Below are 13,901 nucleotides of genomic sequence, written 5' to 3' on the forward strand. Positions count from 1 at the left end.
AGCGAAGAGCTAGCTTGCGTCTTGTGGCCTCTACGCCGCAAAGATGCGAGATGGCCTAGTAGTTTTGCGACTTCCCAGTGAAAGGATGCTCCAAGCTTTTCATGAGAGAGACGTGGGGCTATGAGATATGACCGCATGATAAAAAGGATACAAGTAGAAACCAATGAGACACATGAATGATCTCGAAACACTTTATCTTTGACCGTGATGTCAATTTGACTATGCATGTACATGTTTACATATTACATCTGATGCTAAGATACTATAGTGCATATATACCGAGCTCCTATGCATCTGCACTGCCTCCAGCAGCTCCCTTTGCCTTATCCCTACTCCTCGTCTTAACTTGACTCTCTTCCTTTTCCTGCAACTCCTGCTTAACCTTATTCTCATACCAAGCCCTCAGCCTCTCCACCTCATGCCACTCGCCCTCCCCACGCTCAACCTCAGGCCCCTTAACCTCCTCCCTCGTCTTCAACTCCCCAAACGTCCCCTTCTCAGCACCCCAATCCGACTTCCCCCACCGCCACACACACCACGCACTCTCATCTGCACTCACAAGCGCCGGATGCCTATTCAACGACTTCACCGCAAACGCCCTTAGCAACACCACGTCTCCCACACTCGCTTCGGGCAGCGCCTCGTGGTACGCACGGAAGCACTGGACTGTTGTTGTCGCGGGCCAGGAACTCGCATCTGTGATATGCAACGTCGTATTCCAGTGCTTAGGCCCCTTTTTCGCTTTTTCAGACGCGGTCGTGGCGGAGGTGACGAGGGCGAGGATGTCTGGGTTTGCAGAAGAGTGAAATTGGGAGGAGCGGTTGAGGAAGTAAGGGAGATCTTTGAGGGGAGTGTAATAGGAGAGGGGGGTTGAGAGGCCGATTGAGGGGGTTTCTTGGGTGGCTTCGGCGGAGTCGGGTTTTGAGGTGAGAGTTGGGGATAGGGAGGTCGATGAGGCGTTTGTTGTTGCTTTGGTGCGGCCAGGTGTGGTTTTGGTATTGGGAGACTTTTGGGCGCTGGGTGATGCGGGTGTGGCGTCCATGTCGATATCTTGCTGGGAGGAACGGAGTTTGGCGGATGTCGCCTGGGTGGGTTGGGGAGTTAATAATGAGTCCTGTCCTGTGGGTGCAGCGACAAAGTTTGACTGAGCTTCATTGGTAGTTTGCTGAGTTCCGTCCGGAGTCATGAGCCTTTGCCTTTGTAAAGCTGCTTGTGATTTGAGTGTAGAGCTGCGCATTGAGTCTTCGGCCTCGACTGCAGATGTTTGTGACGGGCCTTCACTTTCACCCCGTTGTGACTTGTCTTCAGGTTTTGGATCTGCCTCGCTAACCTCTTCACTTTCTTGACGCTCAGAAACGTTGTACACATTCCTTCTTGTTCTTCGCACATTGCGAGGACTCTGAGTGACCGGCTCGGCAGGCCCTTTCGATCGCAGCCGCCTGCTGGGACTGCCGGATTCAGATGTTGCAGCTTCACTACTTTGAGTCTCGACAACTGCCTTTGGCGCAGGCTTCTTTCGTCCCTGCTTGGCCTTGGGCTTTGTTTTTGACTCTAGGTCAGTGCCCGAGAGATATTCTGAAACCACATCGTCTTCTCTGTTAGGAGCATCGCGCTTCATGGGACTACCAAACTCCGATTTCTGTGTCTCGGTCAAGTCTTCTAATGTACGTGCAGGAGACGCGGAATACTCAGCGTGAGTGTTCCGCTCAGCCCAGTCTTTGACAAGAACATCGTTCATATGTTCATTCTCGGATGCATTCTGATCTTGTGACAACTCGAACTTGGGAGATGATGGGCCATCTTTCTCATTTCGAGACCGAGCTGTATCGAATTCTTGTTTTAAGCTTCTCTGCAAAGATTTCCGCGGGCTCTCGCGGACAGTATTAGAGATGTGAGCCGGAATATTCTTCTCTGGAGACAAAAATTCTGACCTAGTTTTGATGCTGTTTGGTGAGACCTGTGTGGCTACCTGTGATGGAGATTTCGCCGAACGCGCGCGTGTCCGGGGAGGAGAGATGACTGAGCGAGGGATGGAAGTCACAGAACCCCGGGACCGTGTCGAGCGCGTGGTACGAATAGAGGCAGGCACCTCATCCTTTACCAACGGAGTTTGAGCTTTGACCTTGGATCTTGTATTCTTAGCCGGCACAGTACGGGGTGTATCTACAGTCTCCACTCCATTCATGTCGTGGCCCTGTTCGGTTTCAATCATAGAAAGCTCGTTGGTAGACAGATCAGGAACCTCAGATGCCATGGAAGCCTTGGAGCGGTCAGTTTGTGAATCGAAATGGTCTTCTATCCACTGATCTTCCATAACCGAACCTTGCTCTGTTTGAGTGTATTGTTCATCCTGGAACTCGTGTGACATGTGGTCCATTGGAAAAGCGTCCTGCAAGTAATCGTCGGTAGCCTCTATAGAAGCTTCATACGAGTGGTCTATGGAGAAGGACTGCTCCATCTGGTCGACATCTTCACTAGGTTCCGGTTCCTGGGATGGCATGTGAGTTGCGGCTGGCTCATCCGGGGCTTCAGAAAGAATGTAGGCTTCGGTTGTGGGGTCCTGGTTTACGAACTCACTGTGACTTTGGAGGGCTGCGGGTGAAGGTTGGTCTCGATCCTGGGGAGAAGTCTTTGGACTATGATGTTCGATAGGTGAGCTGTGTCCACTAAGCGAAGATTGCCGATTGTCTTTTGGTTCTTCAACTACTCCACCTTCAGAACGTACAGCTGGGCTAATTGCGTTATCCTCAGTCTCTTGGCCAGTGTGATGAGCGGTGTCCTGGTCAGGTCCCTCGGCACTCGAACTCTCATCCTCACCTGAAGAAAGCATCGTTACATCGGAATCTTGAGCTTCTTCAACAGTGTTCTGCGCCTCTGTTGCAGGTACCTCTTGAGCATTCTCGCTGGCTGTCTGGGCGTCACCTGCATTCTGAGATGCCGAGGGGGCACCCGCATCAGAAGTATCAAATGAAGTATCAGCGATTGTAGTCGAACCCGATGCCTCTGGCACATCTTTGCCTTCCTCGTCTGGCTGGGCTTCCGGTGGTGGCGACGAGAGCTCTATAGGGCGCGAAGATCCAGCACCATCCATACCGAAAGTGAAGCGCAAAGGTGCGAAGGCTGACTCATGATTCGGGTGAAATGCGGGTACATTCGAGGAACCAATTGAACTAAAGAAAGACGTCTCGCCAATATAGCTTGCTTCGCTTGGTGGTTTCTCTTCGTCTTCATCCTCGGCTTCTGGTTCGACAGTTTGCTCATTGGCGATTAGTTGATCAAAGTAAGAGGTAGCGCTGTTTTCCCGTTCACCAGGAAACGGTGATGGTATCGGAAGATTGGCAGAGTCCAGGGGTCGGAGAGTTGGGCTTCCAGGCTCCCTACCGATCGGGGTCAAGAGAGCAGCAGGTACAGTATTTTGAGTGTCAGTTTGAATGGTAGTTAAGGTAGGAGGGGGCATCGCAATTTGTGGAGCATTGACAAGTGGTGCTGGTGATGTCTCAGCATTTTGTTCATCTGCTTCGGGGATGGGCGTGGATGTTGTGGCTTGGTGTGGTTCAACAACCTGCACACGGTCGTAATGTGTGTCATTCTCTGCGCGTGCTTCTGCAACCACACTTTCATCCCTGCTTGTAGTTTCACGCTCCACACGATGTACCTCATCAGCATCAAGCTCGTTTGTGCTTGTACTGCCAACCTCGGTCTCTCCTTGCGCAGGATATTCTTCCTCTGTGTTGACTTCAGTGTCTACTTCAGTATCGCCACCAAAAGCGTACTGGGCATCGGATGACAGATGTTCATCTGGAGCCGAATAGAGCACACTGTAGTTAGACTCGCGAATTGCGCTCTTATCTGCATCGTGCTCATCCGATTGAAGTGTGGTCTCCTCTGCTGAAATCGGCGCTGTTGTTGGCTTAGTACCTTGAGCACGCAACAACTTGGCGGATTTGGATGCGGTGGCGGATTTTGAGGGCGAGGTAGGTGTTTGAGGGAGCTGTGCTGGGCGGCTGGGTGATGCCTCAAGCCACTCCATTTCCTCGTCCATAGCCTCATCCTCTTTCTCTGGCGAGGGTGTCCTCGCACTATATGTCCATGCCTTCCAATCTCGATACGATTTCCTCCGTCGCTTTTTGTCATGGCCTTCGCCTGTTTCGTCGGCTAGGGGATCGTAAGGCGGCTCGAAGAAGGGCCCGTCAGACAGGCGTGTGCGCTTCAAAAAGGCAGGAGACGAGTATTGTAGCGATGTGCTTGGAGCAGCTCGAGATTGTCGACGGAGTGGTGATGCAGGGGCTGGAGTAGGCGGCGCATCAACGAGCTCGATGTTGGCGGTTTCTTCGCCGTTTCGATAGATGCGAATGACAACTGTTTGAACATATTCTAGCTCCCAGTCGATACTCCTTCCGGGCGTGCTGATGGCGCCCTCAGTGACGAATTGCGCGCCTCGCAGGCTCAAGACGACCTCATCGCCGATTCCTACGCCTGTTGTCGCAATGGCCTTTGCACTTGCGCCCGAGAAGCGAGCCCTGACCTGACCGTTCTTTCGCCTAAGCCGGAGATCTGGCTCCGCGAGCAGCAGGGCCAGCTGGCGTGCCGACGACGAGTACGGCCATATCAGCGTGACAGTGGCCCGGAAATGCTGCGATTCCACCGAGGGCAGTTCTGGGTTAAGTTGCGCAATCGGTGTCTGCTCCATGGCGCATGTGAAGAGGCGCAGGTTGTTGTTATGAAGAAGACATTACGTTATAGGGGCGCAGGTGTAACAGCGAGCAGGCCAAAGAATAAAGTATGCGCCGAGTGCTCTTGTCGGTGGATTGATGTCTGAGCAACAAACGGCTACTACCGGCGCGTCGTTCCGAAGACGCGACCTCATCCAGCACTGTCCGCTTTCGGCCACCCAGCACCGCTTGTGTAAAACAAAAATAAAACAGGAGCCATGAACAGGTTGCAAGAGAGGTTGATATGGGAGTTAAATTTTGCTTGATTTTGACGTAACGGTTTTTTTTTCGCGATAGCAGACTCGATGTTCCCGAGTACTCGGTGGAATATGCCAAAGAACATCACGTGACTATCGGCTTTAGTATTCAAGTGAGCAACAGATGGTTCCGATGTGTTACACAAGAACTGCGAATACAGAGCTCGAATCACTAAGTGAGGATAACAACAGTTCCAGTTATTGCCCTGTAAAGCCAACTCAAGTCTGTAAAGCGTCTGCCCAATCTTGATTTCCCTGAGCCTATACCGAAGACCAAGGCTCACATAACGGTTGACAAATCAACCGATTCGTATCTCCAAAAACACATGGACTCGACAACATAGGAATTATAGTCGCCCACCGTATCATGGAAGATCAAGCGCATCCTTCAACACTGCCAACGCGCCAAACAACTCACTATCATGATACCTCCTCCCATTAACCTGCAGCGCAATCGGCGCCCCCTCAAAACTCGACTTCTCCCAGAGCTCTTTGACATGCTTGCACGCTTCACTCAACGGCTTATAATCCGGCGCATACCCCTCCTTCGCCTCAGTCTTGATCGGCGTCGGCACAGCAACACCCGGATAATCCACAAAGTTCCAGAGACTAGTATATGTCCAGTAAAACGCAGTGTCGTGCACAGAAGCCGGGCCTACACATGCAGGTCCAATGACAATATCGACTTCTTGCTTATTCCAGCTATCGGCGAACTCATAGCGGAGCCTGTCGCGCTCGGCACGAAGATCAGTGACTTGAGAGGCATCGAGCATACCGTATGGTTTGGCGTCTTCCCAGCCCCATTTTGTTAACTCGAGGATTGGCTCGCCGGATTTTTTGTAGCCCTCTGCTTCCTTTTTGCCACCTGTAGGCCAGTACATGCGCCGGATCATTGTCCATGCTTCTGCTGCTTTGTGGGGCTTGAAGTCTTTGATTTCAAAGAGACCAGAGTATTTTGGGTCGGAGAGTCGTGATCTAGCCCATTCTATAGCGCGCTTGACCGGAGGCTGGGGCTCGATGAAGCCGTCGTTCTCAATGATACCTATTCGTAACGGCTTTTTGGTTGGAGTTTGCAAGCCCGTCCACGGCAATGGAACTAGCTTTTGATCTTGAAGCCACGGCTTCTGGCCAATGACAGTGTTCATGAAGAGGTCTATATCCCGTAGGCTTCGACTAAACGCGCCAGTGCTGCCTATAATGTTGAGTTCGGCGGCGAAGGGTAACGCAATATAATCCTTCGTTGGAAGTACATACGACGTAGTCTTGTATCCATAGATACCGCAAAACGCCGCAGGTCCTCTGATGCTACCGCCAATGTCTGTGCCCACACCAAGAACTGATGCCTTCATAGCTATCAGGGCTGCCTCGCCACCTGATGAGCCTCCAGCGCTGAGATCAGTGTTGAATGGATTTATAGTGCGGCCGTAATGCGATGTAGTCTCGAAGTGCATAATTCCCTGCGGCTGATTTGTCTTGCAGTAAAACACCGCGCCCATGCCTCGCAATATGGATACCATGACACAATCCTGTTCATCGAAGTGTATGCTTTCCAGTGATCCACAGGAGGAGTAAGTCCCAGCAAGAGGTATGTGTTCCTTAATGCTAACTGGTACCCCATGTAAAGGCCCGACCGTTCTTCCATTTTCCTCCAGATAGTCGTCAAGTTCCTGAGCTCTCTTAAGCGCGTCTTCCATGAACCATTGCGTCAAGCAGCATGTTAATTGATGCGCAATGATGGCTCGTTTAGAGTAGGCTGTAGCTACTTGAACTGCTGTCAACTTTCGGGCAGCAATAGCTTCCGCAAGGCCTACCGCATCGTAATTTTCTGTGATATCGATCTCGGTGGGAGTCAAAATACCGCACTTGGCGGGTACATTAGAAACATCCTTTGGCGGATTTGAGAAGAAATCTGGTGATAGCCGCAGTTCTGAAGGTACTTTTTTCGCAAAGGCCTCGACAAGGGCGGCGCGCTTCTTCTCGTACTCTGGTGTACCCTGAAGCAGGGGCTTAGGTTGAAGTACTGTGAGGTTGGAAGGATGTCCGGGCATCTTGACGTACAAATAACAATGAAGAAACGATACAAATAGTTCACACTTCCTGTACATGCGATGGGGGATCACAACTCCTTTATATGCGATTCGTCAGGCATTTCCGGGGTTCAGCGGAAGCAAGCCGTCGATTTGTTTTGGGAACATAAATTCATGCGGGTCCAGCATTAGTCAGCGTGGCGGTCTGACTCTCCAAGTGCCCATACGATACCATAATAAATCAATTGGGGTCGAGAGCGGAACCATCCCGGTGGCCGGCGGTTCTGCATCAAGTACTAGCCATGGCCCCCGCCTAATCCCCGCTCCACCCCACATTAGCCGATAGCTTCATCCTTACCACTTTACAAAACATCTACGTATCATACCAATCACGACTCAATATCATATCGAAGAAAATGGATCATCTATCACCTAGTTGGAGTAACCTGCAGAGCGACTAGCTTGCTATCATCAGCCTTATCACTTTCGCGTGGACTTGCTGTTTTCTCAACCACATCCCGGCCAGCACCATAGATACTCAACCGCGTCCTTCGTCATCTGCATATCTCCGCACATTGTTATCTCTCAACTCTTTAGAATTTACCTCCAAATGAAATGGATGGAGATTGGGAAATCATGCTTCATCTTATCAAAAGCAAGTTGGCGCGATTAGGTAACCTGTCGCACCTTGTGCAGCCAGTGTTCGGGTAACCCCACTTGTGTACTCCAACATCTATATAATGTTTTGCGTCTTTCTCAAACAAAATAAACGTTTTATTCCATTTGATTGAGCGATATTTCACTCTTCAAGATGGCAGGCGGATCCGATGATCTTGACATGACACCTGTCCCAGGCACCGTCCATCTGGTGGACCTGGACCACAGCATGCACGCTCGCCATGCTGAAGATGGAGACATTATTCTGGATCCAGCACCCTCAAGCGACCCGGATGACCCGCTCAATTGGTCTCCACGCCGCAAACTCATGTCGACTATATGTACCAATCTGTGCGTGCCCATTTGGCCGGCTCCTATAGTCAATTGCTAATGCTTTTCCTGAAGATATACGTGGATGACTGGCATTGCGGTATCAACAGTGTATTCTGTATTGGTGCCACTTTCAGAAGCCTCCGGGGTCTCTGTTTCAACGCTGAACGAAGGCACTGGATATATGTTCTTGTTTTTAGGGTGGGGACTTCTCTTCTGGCAACCGTTTGCTTTACGATATGGCAAGAGACTCACCTTTCTGATATCGGTTCTTGGAGCAATTGGCACCAGCATCTGGAGGTAAGAAGCCCATCATATATGCTAGTTTGGATTATCTGACCGTACCAGCGCCCACGTCAAAAGCAATGGCGAGTGGGTAGCTCGATGCATCGTAACAGGCTTCTTCGTCGCCCCTGTAGAAGCTCTCCCTGAGATCTCAGTGACTGACGTATACTTCACCCACCAACGCGGACTCTACATGGGCTACTACGCCCTCTCCCTCGCAGGCAGCAATTACTTCGCCCCAATCATAAGCGGCTTCATCTCCGAAGGCCAAGGCTGGCAATGGGTCTTCTACTGGCCCGCTATCTTCCTCGGCTTTACTCTCGTATTCCTCTTCCTCTTCCTAGAGGAAACAAACTATGTCCGGAAACTCGACGGCATACCCATCCAAACACCTAGCTTACCAACCCCGCAAATCGGTGTACCTGACGAAGAAAAGGTTGAAGCAGCGACTAGACAAACGACCGCAAGCGACGAAATCCAAACCTCTACAAAGACATTCCTCCAGAAACTCTCCCTCTGGCAGCCTTCCCCTGGCACAAATGTCTTCGAGCGCGCAAAGCGCAGTCTAGTATACCTCACCTGGCCTGTGATTTTCTACTCTGGCTTCAGCTACGGGTCCTACCTCATCTGGTTCAACGTCCTCAACGCCACCACATCCATCATCCTCGGGGGTCCCGGTTACAACTTCAAGCCCTCGATGGTCGGTCTCAGCTACGTTTCGTGCTGCATCGGGGTCGTCGGTGGCGCACTTTTTTCCGGCCGGTTCAGCGATTGGCTGACTATCAAGCTCGCGCGTAAGAACAACGGTGTCATGGAAGCGGAGCACCGGCTCTGGCCATTCGCATTATGTCTGATTATGGTACCTGCTTCCCTGATCCTGTGGGGTGTGGGGGCTGCGCATGGAGTGCACTGGTTTGGACTCGTGTTTGCGATGGCATGTCTGGCTTTTACGTCGACGATTGGAGTTACGCTCAGTGTTAACTATATGGTGGATAGTTATCATGATATTAGTGGGGATGCTATTGTTACGGTTATTTTGATTCGGAACACAATGTCGTTTGCGATTAGTTATGGGTAAGTTTTTTTCTTCTTCCTCGCTCATGCATTAGGAACTTAAGAGAAAATGCTAATGACTAGGAGTATCACGCCGTGGCTGAGAAACCTTGGGTACCAGAATTGCTTCATCTCCGCTGCGTTTATCGGAATGGCTGCTTCGTCAATGTTTCTGGTCATGATAAAATATGGCAAGGGCATGAGAGTAAGGAGTAGCAGTGAATACTACAGCATTGTTAACGCTGAAAAGGCCTCGTTCTGAGAGCTGTATTGTCACGAGAACACGGCAATGTTTAGAAAATTTCAAGGAAAGATATAAAAGTAGATTCAGAAACAAGATCATCAAGACATGACTAGAAATATACAGGACTCAGCTTATCTTACAAGACTAACAGAGCAAACAGCGCTAAGCCACCAAGCTGCGCCGCCGTCCTAATCGGAACGCTAGCCTTGCCAGCTGCACCCTCGAATGGCACTAGGGTACTTGAAGGTGCACCAGTACCACTCGGCGATACTCCCGTCGCTGCTGCTGATGCTCCGCTCGCCGAAGCTGACGATCCAGTTGCTGATGCCGCGCCTGCTCGTCCATCCACATGAAAGTAATTTGCCGCAAGAGGGGCGTCCACACCATTTTCAGACATGAAAGCCTCGATGTCGAAATTGATACGATTTTGCACATTTTCATAAGTCGATGCAGAAACGCTAAGGTTGGAAGGTTGCTTGAATAGTAGCTCGACGTAGCGATGTGGGACTGTGTCGACTGGTGGGGGGTTGGGAGGAAGATATGCTGCTGGGCCTGTTTGGGATGACGCGAGAAGTCTGGCTGCGCCGCTGAGTTGTTGCCTTGTTGCTCGGAAGCCCGTGTTCATGCAGTGCAAGAGTACGCGGCGCTCTGTGGTGCCGTTTGCTGGCGGGACATCTAGGTCTAGCATGATGAACATGTATTGTTCATTCATGTTGATCAAGGCGCTGGATAGGGCAAGTTTGGGCTGGCTTGCGGCGGCTAGATACAAGTCAGATGCTGGTTCTAGAAAACATGGTAAATGTTACAGAACACATACAGGCTCTTGGTATTAGTTGGCCTGGGGTATTGATCATTGTGGAGTTGAAAATGACCTCGAGTTTGTTTGCAGCCTCAGGTGTGAAACCAGGCGGTGCCTGTGCCTGTACAAGGCCAGCAATGGCCATGGCCAATATCGACGTGGAAAAAAACATGATGTTTGTGATTGTCGTGGTAAATATGCAAAATGGGAAAACAGACGATTGAGCAGGTAAAGCAGAGTGGTATCTCAGTATGAATGTGGCCCTGCAAGCCTCATGGGAGAATGTCTACCTTAATATACAAAACAGGCACACGCGGCCCCAAGGCAAGAATGCAAGAGCTGTGCCACAAGCTGTCGCACCGTGATCAATGCATAGGGCAGATGTTGTGCTCACGAAGGCTGGTTCGCGTATCCTTGAAACGGGTACTGCACGAGGGCCCAGGTGTCGCGTCTTGGCAAAAACCACATTGCATTCCCGAAGTGTATCAAAGAAGCAATAAGCTGTTACCTAATTGGGCCATCTATTGCTTCTCCTGGTGAGGCGTTCAAGGTAAGAGTCCAAGGCAAATCTTGGCAGTCAGTGCAAAGACTGGGCCATCGGGGATGCGATGGGATTTACGCCCCGTCATGATGTACGTATGTCAGCTTATCCAAGATTCCAGACCAAGGCCTTGTCCTGATCGGTTGCGCAAGGCTTTGAACCAGTATGTGAAGGAGAGACAAGTCTCAGCATGGCTGGTTCAAGGTTTCTTGGTTCGTTCGGGTCTCCATGAGGCGTCCCGGGACTTGCCTTGCTCAGCTCTTCGGCATATTGATGTGCAGCAATCGGATGCAACAATCGACACCCGAGGCGAAAAAACAGGCTAATTAAAGGAAACGAACTGCGTAATCGAGGGCTACGCCCAAAGATGTGGACACTATGGGCAACGGGGCTGTACGATTGGTTTTTGATGCGGTCATCATCCATTGGGGCGTGGCATTCTTGAGCTGAAAATAAGAGAGGTTATCCAGAACCGTACTAGAGACGTTCCCAGAGGCGAAGCCAGGGAGTCTGATGCTGAAGCTCACAATGGCATTGCGACTGCAGGTGGTAACAGCGTACTCCAAGTAATAGTGAGAACAAGATCAAACGCGCTAGCGGACACTCACGTGATAGCGCGTACATGACAGTCTGTGCTTCCTAGCGCCAATGGCGACCCTGCACCCCTCACGATTGCGCAGCCTCCCCATGCTTTCTACGATGATCCACCGCAGCAGGCGGAGCTCACCGAGTCTGCTTTGGAGTTGGACCAGACGGCGTCTGATGGCCGCTCCCGCCTCCACTAAAGTTGAAGCCGCTTCCACTGTCAAACCAACAACTTCACAATGGCCACTTTCCTTCTCCTTGCAATTGCCCAAAGCACAGCCCACCGCCCTCCGATCATATGGCTTCTCCTCAAATCAGCCCGCGCCGCCCTTATGGTGGAGCCACCGCTTTTATCGGGGGCCCGAGGGCAAGGAGATTGAAATCATGTATGGCAAAACGAAAGCAGAATCGGAAGCCATTGCCCAACGATTTCTCGATGAACCTATTATTGGATTTGACATGGAATGGCCTTTTGGGTACTGGGTCGAAGACACTCTGCAAAATAAAATCGGCCTAATTCAGATTGCTTCTGAAGATAAAATCGGACTGATCCACATCGGACTGCATCCAGGAAAGACAAGTAGCGACATCATTGCGCCATCATTGAAGAAGATCATCGAGGATCCAAATGTCGGAAAGGTGGGGGTCAACATATTGAGAGCTGATTTCTCAAGACTGAGCCGATACTTTGGACTCCAGCCGAAAGGTGCCATTGAATTGAGTCATCTAAACCGACTGGTAAAGTTCGGGCCTCACAAACCAGAGTATGTGTCCGTCAAACTGGTGAGCTTGGCACACCAAGTGGAAGAACAGCTCGGCTTGCCAATGTACAAAGGTGATGTGAGGACAAGCAACTGGAGCAAGCCGTTATCAGCAGAGCAGATCGAATATGCAGCCGGAGATGCTTACGCCGGCTTCATGCTTTACAAATGCATGAATGCAAAGAGACTCGCCATGGAGCCAATGCCACCTCCACCAATATATGCCGAAAGGTACCCAAGTGGGAGAGCTTCAAGGGATGACCCAATCATTTTAGATGTTGGTGATGGAACAACTATCACAACAGCAGAATTTTTTGGTGTCGAGCCCGTAAAAAGTAGTTGGGCAGCAACTTCCAAAGCAGTGGTTACTGTAAAGAGATTGGAACTTCTTGACGAGACTTCACAGGCTCTATATGACGAGCTACTTGTGCGTCGAGCGCTCCTTGCAGAAAAGGGAAACATATCGCCAGCGCGTGTACTTTCCGATGTTCTGCTCAGGGCCATTGCCCGGGCACGCCCCCTGGATACATCTGCTCTACTTGCGATCAAAGGTGTGGGGAAGGTCCAACAGCGGAATTACGGAGATGAATGGATTCAGGTCATTTCGGAGTTCCTCACAAAAAACGGTATCGAGAAGTCAGCCTGCACTGACAAACCTTCACCGTCTAGGGATGAGGAAGCGCAAGTTCCACCAAAGACGCCTCAACTACATACCGGTTTATCTTTCACTCTAGCCGGGTCCAAGCTTGATGCAGATGGTACCGCTCTGAAAGACAACGAGTCAGATTACAGTTCCGACAATACACTTTTATCTCTGGACTTTGGAAGTTCAAGCAATCGGCGAGAGAGCTCTGGCACAAAGCGCAAGTGGGCCGAGAGCCCAAGAAAGCAGGATCATCGAGACCACGATGTTCATGAACCCCATGAGACATCCCCGCATCCTAAATCCTTACAATACTCTAAACCCACACCCATCCTTACTAGCCTTATCCCTCGTGCAAGACAAGAGAGGAAATTTTTCCACGAACCATCCATCTCCCACGCGCTTTCCCTTGCAGGAAGCGGAACAACACCTTTGAAATCGGGGCCTACCGTACAAAAGAGCCTATCCCGCGCCTCTCCAAAGCAGGGACCATCGATATCGGATCCCAACCTTAGCCCTTCCTCCCGCATTGCAAAATCCAAACTCCTAGCATTCAGCAAACTTGTCACGAGCAAACTTCCAGAACGCCGTCCACCTACCGCTCCACCCATCGTTTCCCCGCACACGCTTGACTTGATTGTGCGTGCGCGACCACAGACGCAGGAGGAATTGGAGCGGATACCGGGTGTGGATAGCTTGCTGTTGGCATGTGAGAGGACAGGCATGGATCTGCTGAGGAATGTGGTTAAGTTTGTGGGAGCATAGAAATTGGGGTAGTAAATATGGTCTAGTCGGAGTCATTTGGCATTGTTACCTATAGACGGTAGAGACTTTCTAGAGAATATTCTTCTTCCTCCATCTCTCTCTGTGTGTGTGTGGTTAGGAACCGTTCACAGCTACAGCCTGACACTAGATATGTAAACGACCTTCTGTATGCTATTTCTATTGATTTGGTCATTTTGCTTCTTGATCAATCCCAACCGTGGATGCAAATTTCGTCCACGACA

General features: G+C 50.7%; 4 protein-coding genes across 4 annotated transcripts; 1 reads left to right on the plus strand and 3 right to left on the minus strand.

The window, feature by feature from the left end:
* Window positions 1–286: 286 nt before the first annotated feature.
* COCMIDRAFT_25231 (uncharacterized protein) lies at window positions 287–4,690 on the minus strand (the record flags this gene model as incomplete). The annotated part of the gene is made up of 1 exon (XM_007688500.1): window positions 287–4,690. The coding sequence occupies one exon, from the start codon at window positions 4,688–4,690 to the stop codon at window positions 287–289; it is 4,404 nt and encodes a 1,467-aa protein (XP_007686690.1).
* Window positions 4,691–5,334: 644 nt separating this feature from the next.
* Window positions 5,335–7,017, minus strand: COCMIDRAFT_92006 (uncharacterized protein; the record flags this gene model as incomplete). Its single annotated transcript, XM_007688534.1, has 1 exon — window positions 5,335–7,017. The coding sequence occupies one exon, from the start codon at window positions 7,015–7,017 to the stop codon at window positions 5,335–5,337; it is 1,683 nt and encodes a 560-aa protein (XP_007686724.1).
* Window positions 7,018–7,807: 790 nt separating this feature from the next.
* COCMIDRAFT_91982 (uncharacterized protein) lies at window positions 7,808–9,583 on the plus strand (the record flags this gene model as incomplete). The annotated part of the gene is made up of 4 exons (XM_007688535.1): window positions 7,808–8,004; window positions 8,059–8,283; window positions 8,332–9,342; window positions 9,409–9,583. The coding sequence occupies 4 exons, from the start codon at window positions 7,808–7,810 to the stop codon at window positions 9,581–9,583; spliced, it is 1,608 nt and encodes a 535-aa protein (XP_007686725.1).
* Window positions 9,584–9,701: 118 nt separating this feature from the next.
* Window positions 9,702–10,536, minus strand: COCMIDRAFT_35624 (uncharacterized protein; the record flags this gene model as incomplete). The annotated part of the gene is made up of 2 exons (XM_007688515.1): window positions 9,702–10,324; window positions 10,383–10,536. 2 exons carry the CDS (start codon window positions 10,534–10,536, stop codon window positions 9,702–9,704), a joined length of 777 nt encoding a protein of 258 aa, XP_007686705.1.
* Between the last annotated feature and the right edge of the window lie 3,365 nt (window positions 10,537–13,901).

Source organism: Bipolaris oryzae (assembly GCF_000523455.1).
Source record: "Bipolaris oryzae ATCC 44560 unplaced genomic scaffold scaffold_43, whole genome shotgun sequence".
Classification (NCBI taxonomy): domain Eukaryota; kingdom Fungi; phylum Ascomycota; class Dothideomycetes; order Pleosporales; family Pleosporaceae; genus Bipolaris; species Bipolaris oryzae.